At 40.8% G+C, this 17,600-nt stretch overlaps 1 protein-coding gene across 6 annotated transcripts in view; it reads left to right on the top strand.

Moving 5' to 3' along the window:
- MDM4 (MDM4 regulator of p53) overlaps window positions 1-17,307 on the top strand; it is a 49,028-nt gene extending 31,721 nt beyond the window's left edge. For 3 of the 6 annotated variants that reach the window (XM_064273326.1, XM_064273327.1, XM_064273328.1), the window contains 6 exons: window positions 144-211; window positions 933-1,032; window positions 3,555-3,715; window positions 5,515-5,664; window positions 7,728-7,808; window positions 9,726-17,307. In XM_064273326.1, the coding sequence (XP_064129396.1) occupies window positions 144-211; window positions 933-1,032; window positions 3,555-3,715; window positions 5,515-5,664; window positions 7,728-7,808; window positions 9,726-10,298 (1,133 nt within the window). In that variant the 3' untranslated portion in view covers window positions 10,299-17,307. Of the gene's footprint in view, window positions 1-143; window positions 212-248; window positions 307-932; window positions 1,033-3,554; window positions 3,716-5,514; window positions 5,665-7,727; window positions 7,809-9,725 lie in introns of those variants that run through there. The other 3 variants (XM_064273329.1, XM_064273330.1, XM_064273332.1) reach the window with 3 other exon arrangements.
- Window positions 17,308-17,600: the final 293 nt, after the last annotated feature.

Genomic DNA, 17,600 nt, shown 5'->3' with positions numbered 1-17,600 from the left:
ATGAGTGCCTTGTCTAGCCAGCATGGAAAAGTACATCTCTAGGGACCAAACCTGGCTCCAGGGTTGTTTGCTGAGGTCCTTTTTGTGTGGAAAGAATGGTTATTACCAGGGAAGGTTTTCCTTTTGTTTTACTCGCTATCCAGATGCTGCTCAGACTCTCGCTCTCGCACAGGATCACAGTATGGATATTCCAAGCCAAGACCAACTGAAGGTAAACTCACCACACGGTGACTTCTTTTGTTGTACAGAGTGGCCCCTTCTCTGTACCTGTGGACCTTGGACTCCCAAGACCTTTCCCTGAATGTGGTAAGAATTTAAGAAGAAAGGTTCTTGGGAGTTCATAGACCAGGGACAGAGTGCACCTTCTCTGTTCTGCCCGTAACAGAGTTCCAGTCTCTGAATCTCTCTTTGGGATGTAGCACTTCTGATCTTCAGTTCTTCCAGTTGCAATTTCCTTGGAATCTGTGCCTGTGTGTCTGTGTGAGTGTGTATATACATGGGTGTTTGAGGAAACCGCTTTTGTAGAATTTAAAGGACAGTTAAGTTCATGGCAGACCATTTCTTAAAGCTCCCCAAATCTGTGAAAACTTTATGATCATCTTGTTATATGTTGATGGTTTCACATGTTTTCAGAGTTATGCCTAATTTTATAGTAGGCGAGAGGCTCTATACTGACAGTGTTTCTAGCAGTAGATTTTGACCTTTTGTGCAGAGATAATTTTCTCTCAGGTTTGAGATTCTCCGAGCTCTATTCACAGTGGGTTGAGGAGAGGTGGTGCCTCTATTTGATGACTGTTGTGTACTCCAGAGTTAGTGTTGTTGTGTGTAACCCGTTGTGTTGCACGCTAACTGGTGAGCCAGGATGGAACTGCTACATCCCCTGGTCCCAGTGACGTCTGCCGCACTGACAGACACCTTTCCCTTCGTTTCAGCAACGTGGAGAGGAGAGTGTGAGCTCCAGGAAAAGAACCGAAGAAGGCAGTGTTCCCATGCTGCCTACCTCACAGCATAACTGCAGAAATTCAAGAGAAGGTAAGTTTTTGATTAAGGCCACATAGATTTTCTTTTTTTGTTGTCGCTGTTGGTGATTTTAGAGATGGCATTTATCCATATTAAGCATTAGCTGCAATTAAGACCGTTATAGAAACCTGTATATGGAGAACTGAAAATATAATTAATGCCGTCTCCTCCCGTGCTGTGGTAGGGAGGGAGGGTACGTTGCCACTTATTTCTTATTGTTTTCTAAAAACTCTTTTTCAGCCTAGTCCCATTGTTAACATTGAAGACAGTAGTGCCCTTGTAGCAATGAATGATTAGTGAGATGGAGCAAGACCCTGCCATTAGCTAGGAGGCTAATAGAAGATAGCTACACATGGGTCAGTTTGCCACCTGGTAAATTTGCCGTAGAGGTGACCTCAGCTACCTTGGCCTTTTTTCATCTTGGCACCCTCATATGTATTTGGTCTGGTTAGTATTTTTATTTCCATTTGTCTGCTTAAGGCAAAGGCTACTTATCACGGATTTTGCAGGTTACAAAGATGGTGAAACATACTTAGATTTTCAGAGCCAAGAATGAGATCCAAGAACCCTAGTTCACTTGCATTTAGGTGATTAGTCAACAGGTACTTGCCATCCATATTTTCCATATGAGTTAACCACTATTTTGGAAGTTTCCCTAAAATCCCACTGTATAAAATATCTATCAGAATTGTGAAGTTTTTCTTGCAAAGATGTGTAGAATCATAAATCTGCAAAGGTATTTTATGGCATGCTGGTTTCTGGTCCAGTAGGTACCTGGTTCCCACTTGCAGAAATGGCATGTTAGGCTTCTAGCAATGCCCCAGAAAGTTATGCTGCTGAAGTTGTTTAAAATGTTTAAATTAAATTTGAATCAATTTACCATGCTGGATTGTGTTCTTCAAATTGGATTTGAATCTAAACTGAATTTTGCACTACCTAGTTACCTGGCAAGCTATTCCAGCCTGTATGGTCTTAAACCTGTAATTTTTTTTTTTTTTTTTTTAAATGCAGGGCCTTATTTTCTACACAGAGGGCTGTTGAAAATATTAGAACAGCCATTTCAAGAGACATTATGTAGTTTGTGATGGAAATTTTGATATACATAGCTTAGTATTTTTAGAGTGACCTATAAGTAGAAAGAACAGAATTCTTAATTATGGGAAGAATGACCTATTGCCATTTTCTTCACAAGAAGGTACAGAACCTTAATTGGTGGGGATAGCATTAATACCGCATTGCTGCAGGAATTTGGATTCTGATAATTCCAGCAGTGAATAAGTAAAAAGGTAGTTGAAGTTTCCCTTGGCACAGATATGCCTTTTAATAGGCAGAATTGGCATAATTTGTAAATGTTGTTGTTAGGTGTTGTCAGGTCGATCTCAGCCCTTAATGACACCATATGTCAGAGTAGAACTGCCCCATAGAGTTTTCTAGGCTGTAATCTTTACAGGAGCAAATCACCAGGTCTTTCCTACATAGAACAGCTGGGTGGGTTCAAACCACCAACCTCTCAGTTAGCAGCCAAACATTTAACCATTGTGCCACCAGGGCTTCTTTTGTAAGTAGATAGGGTAACCTGTTGTTCTGGCGGGGACCCATTTACTGTGGAAATTCTTTCGATCATGTATACCTCAACACATTTAAGCACGTGGTTGCCATCGACAGGCCTTGTGCATTGGGAAGAGGTAGAAGAGAGTGAGAAGGTAGGAAAAGAGTAAAGCACAACAAAGGCTAGAGGATGGGGAAGATGGCAGAGAATTTCATGTGGTAGCAGTAAACTTACGTCAGTAACTGCCTTGAATGTTGTTCAGATGAACAACAGGAGACCTTTTACCTGGGCAGTGTGGGCCCTTAATATGTTTAAGATTTGTAATGTTTCTGGATTTTAGGTATCTTAACTCTAAAAGGGCCCATGGATCCAGAGAGGGTATATATACATATTTATTTGGACAACATAGAGTTCAGTGTTCTATACTAGTTGTTGCCTACCAAAACATTTGAATTATTGAGAAAGTCCCCAAAGACATGCTGTCAGTGAGACTGCCTTGACAACCTCATTGCCTGTTACTGTACTGCCTTGTCGCAGTCTCAAGGCCAGGCTGCTATGTGTGCTAGCACCATTTGCAGTCCAGTGGATGGATCAAGCCATGAACAGACACCATGTACTATATATATATGGCAAGTCATTCTTTAGTTATTAGTCCTCAGTGATAGAGATGTTTAAAATACCAGTAAATGACCATTTAAAAATCCTTTTAGAACAATTTGGTTATTGTGGATGCTTATATAGAGCTTAGATTCCTTGGTAAATGATCATCTGTTTCTAGTGGCATTGTGTGCTGATGAAACCTGAACTGGGGAGGCGATTTGGGCTCTGTGACTGAGACAGATATTTGACTTCTGATTCTTTCTTACTGGGAATAGAAATTTCTTTTTACCCATCTTATAAAGAAGTTGTTGTAAATATTAAGAGAGACTTGATTCTTAAGTGTTGTGTCCACATGGTCATCATCCTTTCCATTTGACTTCTGTAGACGAAGACTTGATAGAAAATTTAAGCCCAAATAAGAAATCTGGCCTGGACCTCGGGTTTGAGGAGTGGGATGTAGCTGGCCTGCCTTGGTGGTTTTTAGGAAACTTGAGAAACAACTATACACCTAGAAGTAATGGCTCAACTGATTTACAGACAAATCAGGTAATTCACATTTGAAGGGGAACTTAATTTTTTTCTTTTGAAAGAGTAGCATCATTAGTTACTCTTGACTACTCATTTTATTCTTTAAGAATTCTCGTTCAGTGCTATGGCTTTAAATACCATCTCTGTGCTTATGATGCCCAAGTCTGTATCTCCAGCCCAGCTTTCCCTCTTCCATATCCAGCTGCCTACTCAGCACCTCCACTTAGATGGCCGTGTGTTTAACATGTTCAAGATAGAAGTCTGGATTTTTTTTTTTTTTTTTTACACCAAACACTCCTTTTCTAACCTTTCTTTTTTAGTAAATGATTCCCATCGTCTGCCCAGTTATTCTGACCAAATATCAAGGTGATGTCATTGATTTCTTTCTCTATCAAACAGCACATCCAGGTTATCACTTTTTTATCCAAACATATCCTACATCTGTCTAACCGGTTTTTACTCCTTCAACCACTGTAACCCTAATTCACAGCGTCCTCGTTTTTTACTTTGGTACTGCAGCGGCCTCACAGCTGGTCTCCCTGCTTCTACTCTTGCCCATCTAATGGTTCAGTCTTCTCAAAGAATCAACTTTTACAAGGATGTTAGATCCTATTACTGCCATGTTTATAATTCTCCAGTGGCTTTACGTAGCAGGTAGAATACAGTTTAGACCCGTACCATAGCCACAACTGATCTGGCCCTCCTGTCACTCTTACTGTATAGACACACAGCCCTCTTACAGACTCTGTAATCCACAATTTCTTTCTTCCTCAGGCACTGTAAATTTTTTCTTCCTTCTTTCTGGAACACTCTTCACCTAAATCCTTTATTACTTTCTCATGATTTTGACCTCAGCTCAAATGTGATTTCCGTAGAGGTCGTACCTGGCCACCGGGAATGTCATGTGGCCCAATTCCAGGGGGATCCATTCACTTATTATTTTGGAGCTGTGCAATTATAAGTGGTGGTCCTCAAAAAGCTGCTCCTAGTTAAAGTAGCCTCCTCTCAGCTACTCCACTCTTTTATCTTTGATTATATTCTCCATTGCTTTTCTCACTTTGTGAAAATATTGACATATTTTGCTTATTATTATATTTTGTTTATGTGTTTATTTTTGGTTTGTCTCTACTGAAATGTAAGGCTGAGGCCTTTGTATTATTCTCTACTCTATCCCTACTGCCTAGAACCAAGAACAGTAGATGGCGTATGACAGGCATTCAGTATTTGTTCAGTAAATGAATGAGCATGTAACAGTGGTAAAATAACGAATTGTCTTTCGTGAATGTTGTAGAAAAGTATGTCAAAAGATGTCCACAGATGGATGCAGAAAGTAAGTTCTGTGTGTTTAAAGTTGTTTAAGAGTTCAGAAAGTGTCGGGACAAAGGTTGGGGCTACCATTAATGTTTCTCATATTTCTTTAATAAGCATCATTGACCATTAAAGGAAGGGGTATGTCACAGCCAACTAAGGGAATGGTTTGTTGCTTTTCAGAGTGCCACCTGTGGAAAGGAACGTAGGGAATGAATTTTATTTAGTTGAGCAACTATGAGTCCTTACCTTTTACGTTCTTGAGTACTGTTTATTTGGTGTCATACCTGATTTGTTGTTAAAATAGAGAATTCCTTGCCAGGCGTCCTTCTGTCTGTCCCTTAGCTTATATGGAGTAGGTGCCAAGTAGACGTCTGTTGAAAGAATAGATGTCCTTTGAAAAACGTGTTCTTTGGATACAGTGTGAAGACATCGAGTCCATTTATGCAGGTTCAACATCTCTGATGAGCCTCTGACTGTGAAAATTCATGTTTGTTTTTTTCTATTAGGATATAGGTACTGCCCTTGTTTCAGACACTACAGATGACTTGTGGTTTTTGAATGATTCAGTATCAGAGCAGTTAGGTGTTGGAATAAAAGCTGAAGCTGCTGATACTGAACAAACAAGTGAAGAAGTAGGGAAAGTGAATGAGAAAAAGGTACGTTGTGGAAAAATTTGACATTGATTGTATTTATATGTGCATTGTATAACCTATTTGGGTCTGGTGACCTGACCTATTGCTCTTTGTACAACAAATTACTCTCATAATCCTCCCCTTTTTATTTTGCAATATTTTCGTATATCCAGTTTTAGGATTCGTATTAAGTTAACCTCAGAAATAGGAGAGGGTTTCATGGGTAAAGCTCTTTAGAAACAGTAAGCTCCCCCTTTCCTGCCTATCTAGGCATATGTGAGGGGGCATTGGTGGTCCAGCAGTATCATCCTAGCCTGCTGTGGGGAGACCCGGGTTCACTTTTGTCCAGTGCACCTCATGCGCAGCTACCACCCATCTGTCACTGGAGACTGGCATGATGCTGTGATGCTGAACAGGTTTAATTGGCGCTTACAGCCTAATACGGACTAGGGAGAAAGGCCAGGAAATCTACTTAAACTCAGCCCTATGGATCACAACAGTCTCGTCCCCAACCATTCGTGGGGATGGCATAGGATCAGGCAATGTTTTGTTCTATTGTACATGGAGTCGCATGAATTGGGGAGCTGCTAACAATGACAAGAAGTCTCATTTGGGGTTTTTTCTTCAGGAAACCTTGCTTTGCCAAGGAGACAAAGGTCTAAATGGCCTAAACTGCCTGTAGAAAGAAATCCTTACTTCTTGGAATTCTCCCTAGCTTCCACGACCATTTTATACCTAAATGGAAAGACAGATGATTACTTCCTACATATTTTAGAGTTAAAGTAGGGGAAAGGAGAGGCGCTTGAACTCTTGAATACATACAGTGTGAGCACACCAAGATGAAAAGATGTACAGGCACACATGCCCAAGTCTCAAATTCAGCAGCAGACCCAGTGCCCGGCACATAGAAGATACTCAGTAAACATTTGTTGAATAACTATGGCAAAAAACATAGCTAAATTTGGTCATCCTTTTATTTATTTACATAAGGGATTTTTATAGAAATTTGGGTTCCTGAGGAGTCTCTAGGGAAGTGGAGCCCTGGTGGCTTGGCTGCTAACCCAAAGGTTGGCTGTTCAAACCCACCAGCTGCTCTGCAGGAGGAAGATGTGGCAGTCTCTTTCCATAAAGATTTAGTTGTGGAAACCCTATGGGGCAGTTCTACTCTGTCCTATAGGGCCGCCATGCGTTGGAGTCGACTCGATGGCAACAGGTTTTTGAGGGATCTCTGAGGCTAGTTAGGTGGGTAGCATTAGAAGGGAGCGCAGATGGCTAAATGGAAGACAAAAGTGGCATTTGGAAACTTTTTCTAGAGAAAGATGGGGTTTAAAGGACTTGAACTGTGTGAGAAGGTTGTTATACAGCAGCTCATAATTGGTTTTATTCTACTTGCTGGCCCACAAACCTAGGCTTTTAGTTTTTCATTTTTAGAAGATACATCCCACATGTCTTGACTTTTTGTTCCCCGATCCATGGCCATGTTTTTATACAGTAGCCAGAGTATCACGTAGCTGATTTTACTCTTGAATGTGAAAAGTAAAAATTTATTATAATTTTTTTTAGATAATATCCCCAATTTACTGTTTATTACTTTTATTATTTTTTTCTAATGTACTTTAGATGAAGGTTTGGAAAGTAAAATTTTAGAATACTTTGTTTCATTCTTCACGTCTAACACTGTATTTTGTACAGTGCTGTGTTCACTTTCATCCTCTCACATAATCTTCATTTATTCTTCTGCGTGCCTGCCTGGATTTCCAAGATAAAAATTTCCACATTTAATAATTTGTAGCTTTTGTACCCTGATATGTTTTATTTCCTTTAAAACTTTAAGTTTGGGCACCCAGCCATTCTGAATGCAGAAGGTATTTGATAGCCCCCTGGGTTCTTGTTAATCTTGTATTCTACTGAAAGCCAACAGGGGTGTATGGAATCACGTTTCTAGTGTCACATTTAAGCTGTCTCCTTTTTAAGTGCTGGTGATAGAACGTGAGTTTTTAATTGACGCTGTTCTGTCTTTTTTTGCTCTCATGTAATAACCTCATCTAAAACAGGTAAACTTTACTAAGATATCTTTGCCTTCACAGGTGATTGAAGTGGAAAAGAATGACGACTTTGAGGACTCTAAGTCCTTAAGCGATGATACTGATATAGAAGTTACCTCTGAGGTATGGGTCGGTAGTAAAAGAGCTGTTTTGCACAGGCCATGTCTTCAGATACTGTGGTCCCAGCAGTTCACATGTGTTGAAGAGTGCCACCCCCCCGCCCCCATTCCTGTCTGTCTCTCCTAGGTGCTGAGAGATGTTGGGTTCTTTACGTATTGTTAGAGGTTTGTATTGGAATTGGAAAAGGGAAGGGGATGATTTGATTTAGTGTTCTTCCTACCTAGAAAAGGGGTGCTGGCCTCTCAGTCTGCGCCCTTTTCCCTGCTATCAGAACTCTGTGGACATGATGCAGTGGGTACATAAGTGTTCACAATAGTTCTGTACTGCTTTTCCCCATGAAACACCTCTCTGTAATCCCAAAGACAGACTTATAGGCTATCTAAAATTCTTTGTCTAGTGTAAAAATATAATGTTTTCAGTGCTTTCTTAAAAAGAAACAAATGGAAAATGACTTTTTTTCCATTCAGATTTCAGTTAGTGGAGGGCTGTTAAGAAGACTTGATATTAAGCTCTTGGGTAATAGGGTATAGATTTGTCACCAGTTGACAACTTAGGTTTAGACTCCGTTGTATATCTTGCTTTTCTCTTTGTGCGCCATTTCCCAGTTTTCTTTCTAGTACTTCCATCAGCTAGCTCACTTTGTGGGGACAAGGATGGTGGGGGAAGGATAAGAAGGAAATTTTACATTTTGCTGCTTGGTAATAAAAATGTTTTAGGTTGTCTCTGGAGTTGATTCACCCTCCCATCCCTACCCTGCTGTTGAGCATTATGCATTGCAAATTATCTGACTGAGCCTAGCTAAGTAATAAAGTGAAACGTATTAGGCCATTAAGTGTTCTTGACCGTAATACAAATAGCAGAGGTAAGTTTTTCCATCTTAATCAGACTTCTGTAGCTACTTGGGGCCAGAAACTCTATGAGGGAAATAGACTGTATTTCATGAACTCAGAGATGCCATTGAATTTAATAAATCCTATTATTTTATGTACTACTAAAAAAGAAAAAGTGATGCTGATTAAACTATGCCACATCATCAGTTACGAGTGCCAGATCTTTACGGAGTTCACTTGAGCGTTTCTGTAACGTTTCAGATGAGATCTGAGGGCTGTAATCTGGCAAGAGTGTTTGGAGGCCATCTGGAGAGCATCCCAGGCTAACAGAGGGGCCGTGTCTCTGCCTCTCAGTCTAGACAGTTGAGTTATGACTCAAAAGTTGAGAAGTAGTTGGCCTTCATTCTGAAAGTAATCAAGTCAGCCTGTGTCAAATCATTGATCCTGTCGAAGCCAGGCAGTTAATCTGAATTACAGTAACTACTCTTGACTTTTTCTATGTAGCTGTCTTTGAATTAAGCAAGCAAGGCATTTAGAATTCATTGAGCTGTAGTATCTCCCAATTTGATACGGAGAGTAGGAAAAGAATCATTTTGCATTCAAGGACAGGAACCTTCAGAGGGTATAACTGAGGCATCCAGTTAGCTGCCTGAGAGCATAAGTAAAGTTTTCAAATCTCATTTTAGTTTTAGCTTCCTTTTTGCCAAATTTTATTACATTTGTTAATTAGTGGGAAAGAATGACAGAGTATTATTATCTCTTCATTCCTTAGCCTCTTCTCTGGTAAAGGAGTAGGTTGTACAGAGAGAAAGGACCTAATAGAAGACAGTAGAGAAAAGCTGAAATAATTAACTTTCTTAAAGAAAACTGTATCAGGTTTTGGTTTGAAAATCGCGTTTCTCCCACTGTCAGTGTTAAACTTGCGCACATGTAGCTGTAGAATTGGTTCCCATCCTGTGCCAGACCACTGTTGTGGATGGTCTGGAAGCTCAGTAGCTTACTGAGGTGATGAGGACTGGGCTTCCCCTGCTGTTATCGCAGTCACGCTCACCAGGGAATGAGTCTTAATGGGCTGCGCTTGTCTTTGTAGGATGAGTGGCAGTGTACTGAGTGCAAGAAATATAACTCTCCAAGCAAGAGGTACTGTTTCCGTTGCTGGGCCTTGAGGAAGGATTGGTATTCGGATTGTTCAAAGTTAACCCATTCTCTGTCCACCTCTGATATCACTGCCATACCTGAAAAGAAGGAAAATGAAGGAATTGATGTGCCTGATTGCCGAAGAACCATTTCAGCTCCAGTTGTTAGACCTAAAGATGGATACATAAAGGAAGGAAACGCCAAACCTCTTGATCCCTGCAGCTCAGTGGACTTCTTGGATTTGGCTCACAGCACTGAAAGCCAAGAGACCACCTCAAGCATGGGAGAGCAGTCAGATAACCTGTATGAACAAAGGACAGATGCAGAAAACATGGAGGATTGCCAGACTCTCTTGAAGCCATGTAGCTTATGTGAGAAAAGGCCACGAGACGGGAATATCATTCATGGGAGGACAGGTCATCTTGCCACGTGCTTTCACTGTGCCAGAAGATTAAAGAAGGCAGGGGCTTCTTGCCCTATTTGCAAGAAAGAGATTCAGTTGGTTATTAAGGTTTTTATAGCGTAGCTGAATCTGTGAGTTGCAGAGAAATGTAACAGGGCCAGGTCAGGAGTCAAAACATCAGTATTGAGTGTCTCTTCTTAGTTTGACCCAGTGCATCCATTCGTTCTTTTATGAACATCTGTGTTCTGGGGCATTTTTGCCACTTAAACTCATATGGAATGTCCTTAGAATTAGAGGATCAATTTGGAGAGACTATTAACATGCAAAGATACGTTAATCACTTCATTCTCCCTCCAGAGATAGATATCTGGGAGGAAGCAATTACCAGTAAAACATAAAAATACATTCATTCCTTTGCCAAATTATTTGAAAATTAATCCTTGCTTTAGTTAATTTTTTTTCCTACCTTTCTCTTCTTTTGTTAGGAAATACTCTTAGGCATCAAAATCTGTGGCAGCTATTAGAATAATCTTAAAGGTAACAGTGAGAGAAATGTGGGTAATTTGATTGGTTGGTTTATATCGGGGTGTGGATTACTTCGGAGCCCTGCTGGCACGGTGGTTAAGACCTGTGACTGCTACCAAAAGGTTTGCAGTTTGAATCCACCAGCCGCTCCTTGGAAACCCTACGGGGCAGTTCTACTCTGTCCTGTAGGGCTGCTGTGAGCTGAATCGACTCCATGGCACCAGGTTTGGTGAGTTTTGGTTTTTTATGGATCACTTTAAGTTCCAGTCAAGCTGCATGATTCTAAGAAACCAAAATGAAAAGTCTTGGAAAAAAAGATTTCTTTCCTGTGTACCTAGAATAGTGGTTATCATTTTTGCTAACATACCCCTGAAAGAATTTTGAAAAAGTATATGCCTGTTTACACATTTTTTAAAAAATGGGGTATAATTAACATACAATAAAACTTTCTCTTTCGATGAGTAAATATCAACCAAAATAAGCTGTGGAAGGTTTCCGTCATCCCACAATACTCCCTCATCCCCCTTTCCAGGCAGTCCCTTAACCTTTTCTTGACCCACCCTGGCTTGGCTTCCTTTTGCTCATCTTTAATTTCACATCTAAGTTTTAAAAAGAAATGTAAGTACTTGAAAAGGATATACTATTCAACATATGTGCTTTAAAGATATTTTTATCAAAGCCTTGGCACTATAGATCTGGCTGATAAAATTTATAGAAAAAGTCCTGTCATACATGGAGGCAAGCTTGTCCTCATTTTAAAATCGATCAGCTAAATCAGGCTTCTCTTTCAGTGAGAAAATGTCTGGCTTTATTTTTAATTAATAAATGCAATAATGTATGTCTCAGGCATACCCTCTCAGTTATGAAATAGAGAGGCACAGAGCTTTTAACCAAAACTCTCTGCTGTACTCTCTGTCCTCACTGTTCCTTAGGAGGGCAGTGGGTTTTTTTGACTGCATGGTTCCTGTAGAGGTTTCTACATTCTGGGACAATACCCACAGTTAAGATTGTGGATGCGGAGCCTTTGTTTTTCCTGTGTGTGTGTGTGTTTTGAGAACAGAGAGTATGCCTCAATTTTAGGACAATATATATGGGAATTGAAGGTCTTTAAATTGATTTCCTTGTAGCTATCCATGTCCGCTTACCCCATGGAAAAATCTTGGTGTGTCTTCAAAGGTATGCATGTTATTTTGAAGATCAAGGCTCTAGGATAGTCGTTCTTGGGAAGCGGAAGACTCACCTGAGTTGGCTGTTAAAAATGCCCACCCTCGGCAGAAATTTGGATCCCTGAGGTCTGGGCCAGGAGTTTGCATTTGAACTAGTCGCTAGAGCTGGGGAGCACTGAGGTGAGTGGTCTACTGGCCACATTTTGCAATCCCTGCCCCTAGAAGAGTTTCTCTTTCCTGTTTTTTTGAGTACCAAGCAGAAAACGGGCAGCACCAAGATCTCCTTATTTAGCATAATATTTAGTTTCTAGAAGAGAGTTATTAAAATCACAGATTTTTTTTAACTAGAATATGCTTATACTCAAACCCTCTTATTTTGCACATGAAGCTTAAAAAGGTTATATGACTTTACAGAAAGCACAGCTATTGATAGAGCTGTTACTAGAATCCAAGTCTCTTGGCTAGTAAATCTTTACACCTGCCTTCTCTTTTTTGTTAAATATTTTAAGTAGTGGTGCTCATTGAATTTGGGACAGCTAAAATATAGGTCATCTAATAAATGGTGTTAGAGATTATGGCTTGTGGCCTAAATAGGTCTTTAAAGAGAACAGTGACTTTTAATACTTTATGTCTCCCCACAGAGAAAGGGCCCAGGAAAAGTCAGACTTTCTCATCTAATCAGATAAATTACTCCTCCCACTGGGAGACAGGTCGAGGGACCTGAACCATTTTCTTCAATATTCCTCTTTCTTTCTTGGGGAATGAAGCTCCAGTCTGGCTCTCTAGGCATTAGAGTCAGAGGGTTTTCCCCCAAAAAGCAGAACCAACTTTTTGAATTCAGTGTTTTGTTAGCCATGGTGAGTGGTCTAAAACTTCAGAAAGTTAACTTCCTCCCTGTTGCCCCCAGTGATGCTGTCTTCATAATAGTTGGATAGTCTCCTTTTTTTTTGCCAGTCAGGTGCTTTTGCAAGTGATAAAGGGGATGGGGGGGGGAGGGATGGGGGTCTGCACTTGCTGTCCCACAATCCCCTTATATAAAGTTGCAATTTTTGTAAAACTTAGAAGAATTTTAAAATTTATGTGTGTAGATATTTGAGGCTAATTTCGGTACATCCTTGCCCAGCAGAGCCCTCTTTGTCGGCACCCCCACCCCGCCCCCGCTGCTGACCTGGGTCTTGCCCTGCGCCCATCAGCACTGCTGACCCTCACCTTTAGCTGTAGGAAACTTTAAGCCGCCTTCTTGGTTTTTGATTTTGTTCTTTTTGCCTTGCCACTGCCATACAGATATTTTTAACTCACTGCCACCAGAGCGGGTCATGATTCACATGTGAAGTCTTCAGAATTTATTACTGTCAGATAAAGAAAAAAGCAACTCTTGACTTCCTGACACTACCATTCATCTTTTTTTTTTTTTTTAATTATTGTTTACTTGCGTTATTTGGGGAACACAACGTGAAATAATATAATTTTAAAATTACCAGGTATCAAATCACTGATACTCAGTGTCATTTCATTCTATGGTACTTTTTTACTTTTTGAAGCCTAATTTACATTTCATAGAGGCCACGTGAATTGGCACCTATAGGTAGATAGGATATATAGCTAGCTAGCTGCAGAGCTGCTGCCTAGCTGACTTCGGCTCATGGCAACCCCACATACAGCAGAATGAAACATTGTCTGGTCCTGCCTCACTCTCACAATTGCCAGCAAGTCCAAGCCCATCATTGCTGCTATCGTGCCAGTCCATCTCACCAAGGGCCTACCTTGCCTTTGATGGCCCTCCACTTCACCAAAAATCATGTTTTCAAGTGATCCTTCCTGATGATGTGTCCAATGGAAGTGAGGCAGACAATGTTCTGTGATCCATAGGTTTTCATTTGAGCTAATTTTTGGAATTAGCTCGCCAGGCCTTTCTTCCTAGTCTTTCTCTACTATTCATTTTTTCGTTGTAGGTAGGGTGACCATATGCTCTGGTTTTCTGGAGACAGCCCCAGTTTACCCCTCTCCTTCAGTGTCCCACCCCGTTTGTCTCCTCTGACTCTGAAGCCTTTATTTGGACGTTAAATTTTGTGGTCACCTGAGTGTGGGCAAGCTGTGCTTGAGTTTACAGTTTGATTTTGAGGAAGCGTGTGTCAGTGGTGTTCAGTGCTTCCTGCTGCTTCACTCCATAGACTCCTGTGAATAATGAGATCATCTGACAACATCAGATTTCTTAGTGTAGTTTCATTTAAGTTAATATTTATGATCATGTAAACTGGACAGAAAGTCTAGAGCAAAAATGATAAATCATTAGAAAAGCAATGAATTTCTGGATTACAGCTACAAGGGTTTCCTGTCTCTCAATATTAACTCGCTGTCTGGCATTGTGCTTACAGTGTGTGATATGATTTGTATTTAGTAACCAAATCAGACTTTATAAACATCTTAGATGAAGCCTCTCAGCGGCCTGGCCATCTCTCCACAGCCCGTCTTTAGAACTTCATAGGGTCACACTCCTCGGCCTGAACAGTGGACTTGAGTACAGCCACGCCAAGCTACAGACTGCCAAGAACTGCACTAAGATGAATTCACTGCCAAGCATTTGAATGATATAGTTGTGTTTGCATTGTAATTTTATGTATATTTAGATGTATGTTAATGCTTTATGGGACATTTGGTTCAAGGATTTATTTCTAAAGGTCAGTATCATCTGTAGCAGATTTTTTTGGTGTCACCTGAGTACAATGTTGAAAAGTCGTTAATGAAAAACTGGTGAATATTAGTTCTTGGATTGTATAAAAGCTATCGCCCTGTTACCTCTTGATTCTCTTTAGAAAGGAGGACATTTATTAACCAGTTGTTTTTTTCCACAGTTATGTGAACTTTTGAAAGTACATGGCTTTAGATACTGTGAATCTGTTTTCCGTGTAACCAGTTATCTGCTGAAATTGTTCAGCCCCACTGTAAAGAAGAATGGATTTTGATGACCCCTGTTTGCCAGTACACGTTTGGGCACACACGCTGTAAGGGCTGTTACTGCCTTTGCTGAAATGTCTGCAAACTAGGAGCTAGCTGTGCTCAGAACCTGTACTTAAGGTAAAGGAACTTGCAGACTCGTCTCTGTGCCAAAGGGACTGTGTTTACCGATGTCGGGGACTTTGCACTGCCATAGGGAATGCTAAAGTCACTGTGCTGGGGTTCTCAGATTTGAGATTAGAGTTTAGCAGATGAGGACCTTAAGGCTCAACTGGAATTGAGAAGTATCTGAGGTAGGGCTGAAGTGGCCTCCCAGGCGTAATTTGAGGATAGCTTTTCCTGATTGCATTGAGACGTGCTTTCTCTGGAGAGAGCTTTCCTTACCGCCCTCCATTGCTACGTTCTTCCTTTGTAGGGACCTCCAGATCTCTTCTCTCGTGGGAGAATTTTCCAGAAGCATTTTGAGGTCTTTTGATTCAATGATCATGCAATCCAAGTAATGACATTCATGGTGAATGTGATATTAAAGAAAACATTGCAGCAAACCTGCACTTTAGTTTACTGTGTTAAGATCCTTTTGAATGACAAAAAATGTCCCAGAGGGAAGAAGCATATCTACACAAAGAGGTAGTTAATGTTTTTTTGTAGCTTGTCTGAAATCCAAGATGCTGCTTCTGCCCACAGCTTGTTTTCCTTCATGTTAGAACCATCATTTATGTGCCCTGGGAGCATAGAACAGCTAGTGGAGTTCCTGGTTTCCTGGGTTGGGAAGGTGAGGAGACCTAAACAGGGCCACATAAGCTGTCAGAGCAATTCCTTTCTCACAGTGGTTGCTGAAATTTGGAAGATGCTTTACTGAAAATTGACCTTATAACACTTTGAGTTTATTAGGCCATGATTTCTTATCCAGGTTTTGTTTTGTTATATTTGTACTTTAGATGAAGGTTTAGAGGACAATCTACCCAAAAACTCTAGCTTCTCATTTAACACCACAGATACTGTTTTATGACATTACTTAACCCCATGTTTTCTTTTTTTTTTAACAGTAAGTAATTTTATGTCAATAGATCCCTTTTTTCCCCCACCTTATTGTTGCTCTTATTTCCTCTTAGTTGAAAGTTATTATCTACTTGTGACTATTGCTTTTATAGTAGAGGCCATGTGTACCACCTCTTGGATGGTTGTAACTACTGTATCTTTAAGACAAGATTTTCCTTTTCCAGGCAGCTCCAGGGAATTTTCTTTTGCAGCCGCCTTAGGTGAGAAGGTAGGAGGGAAACTCTGACACCAGAGCTACTATCTAACAGGTCACAGGTTGAGGTCAGAGGCCTCCTTCATGCAGGCTGTGGGGAGCAGGCGGTGGGGAGCAGGGCACTTATCTTCTCACTAAGGAACTGACGTCAGCTCCCCCTCCTCCTGAGGGCAGAGCATTTTTTCCTACAGTTTGCTTCAGTTTTTCACTTCTCTTGTAATAAGAATCAAGATGTCTCTTTTGACTATTTTTCCTCCCACCTTTTAAAACCAGTAGAAAATGCTTTAAAGGAAGGGTGTTTCCTGATCTCCTTAACACCCATGTATGTAAAACCAGGCTCCGAGTGGGCCTCTCCTTCGACCATAGATAGCTATGAACTGTTAAATGCACTGTGAGCTGCCTTTTGGGTAGAGATACGGCGTGAGATTATTCCACCAGTCTTGAGACCTAGCTCAGTCATGTTTCTTGACCTTCCGCCTCTTTTTTTCTTACCTGTAAAATGAGTACACGTACCTACCCTTTCTACCTCATGGCTTGTTGTGGGGGTTAAGTATGGGGGAGCAGCTTAAAACCTGTAATTGCCTTGAATAAGATACAAGAAGTTATGCTCTCAGTAGACCAAGCTCTGGGGTATATATTCAGGATACCTCGTATTGTGGAAACAGCCCAGCTGTCCTTTCCTCCTGCCCGGCAGAGCTGAGGTGCTTCTTACAGAGTGTCTTCCCCACGCCTCTAGCTGGGCAAGACAATCTTGTCCTTGATGTGAGACTCTTGATCAGAAAGAGCTCTGTCTCCAGGTTCTGAGAGAAGCGTGTGTACGTTTGGATGGCAGAGTCTATCCTGTACAACTGCCTTGCTCTATGTACAAAAATCCTACATGCGCCTGAGTAACACAGCCTAAGATCCACTGCCAGTGTACTGAAAACATGCAAGTTTCCAAGTAACATTTCTCATCAGGTAGTCAGACTCAACAGAAATAGCAAATGTGGTTTTATAAAGCAGGAAGGAAAAAGTTGTCTAAAATCACCGTTTGAATGGCATCCAGCTCAGTACCAAGTGCAGGTTGGTGCCGACTAAGTGAGGAAGGAGGGAGAAATGTGTTCTTGTCTCGTCATCTTTATAAGGCCCTCTGAGTTAATAACTGTCTTTTTTGGCATTTGCACTATGTATTACTTTTAATGGCTGTTGATTCTATTTTGCTATTTTGTGCATTAAATATTTTTCGTTTTGCCTTTTTGTGGTGTCATTATTGAGGAGAGAGGGAATTTTTGTATATAACAAAAATAAAATGGGTTTCTGCCGCTCTGCACAATCTTTGGTCTGATTTGGGAAAGAGGAGAATAGCTTTTGCAATAAAAGTTACTGGACTTAAAATCAACAGCAACTTTAGATATCCCCCCCCCACCCCCCATCCGTGAGGGTAATTGTATTTCAGTTTTAGGTTCCCGGTTCTGAAGGAAACGTCGAGGTTTTGTAGGGTTAGTTTTTTTGTTTTGTTTTTAAACATTGAGCTCCTTAGGCAGTGAC

The sequence above is a fragment of the Loxodonta africana genome, chromosome 20 (assembly GCF_030014295.1).
Source record: "Loxodonta africana isolate mLoxAfr1 chromosome 20, mLoxAfr1.hap2, whole genome shotgun sequence".
Taxonomy (NCBI): domain Eukaryota; kingdom Metazoa; phylum Chordata; class Mammalia; order Proboscidea; family Elephantidae; genus Loxodonta; species Loxodonta africana.
Note: the sequence above shows the minus strand (reverse complement) of the source record. Positions and strands in the feature narration are given on the sequence as shown.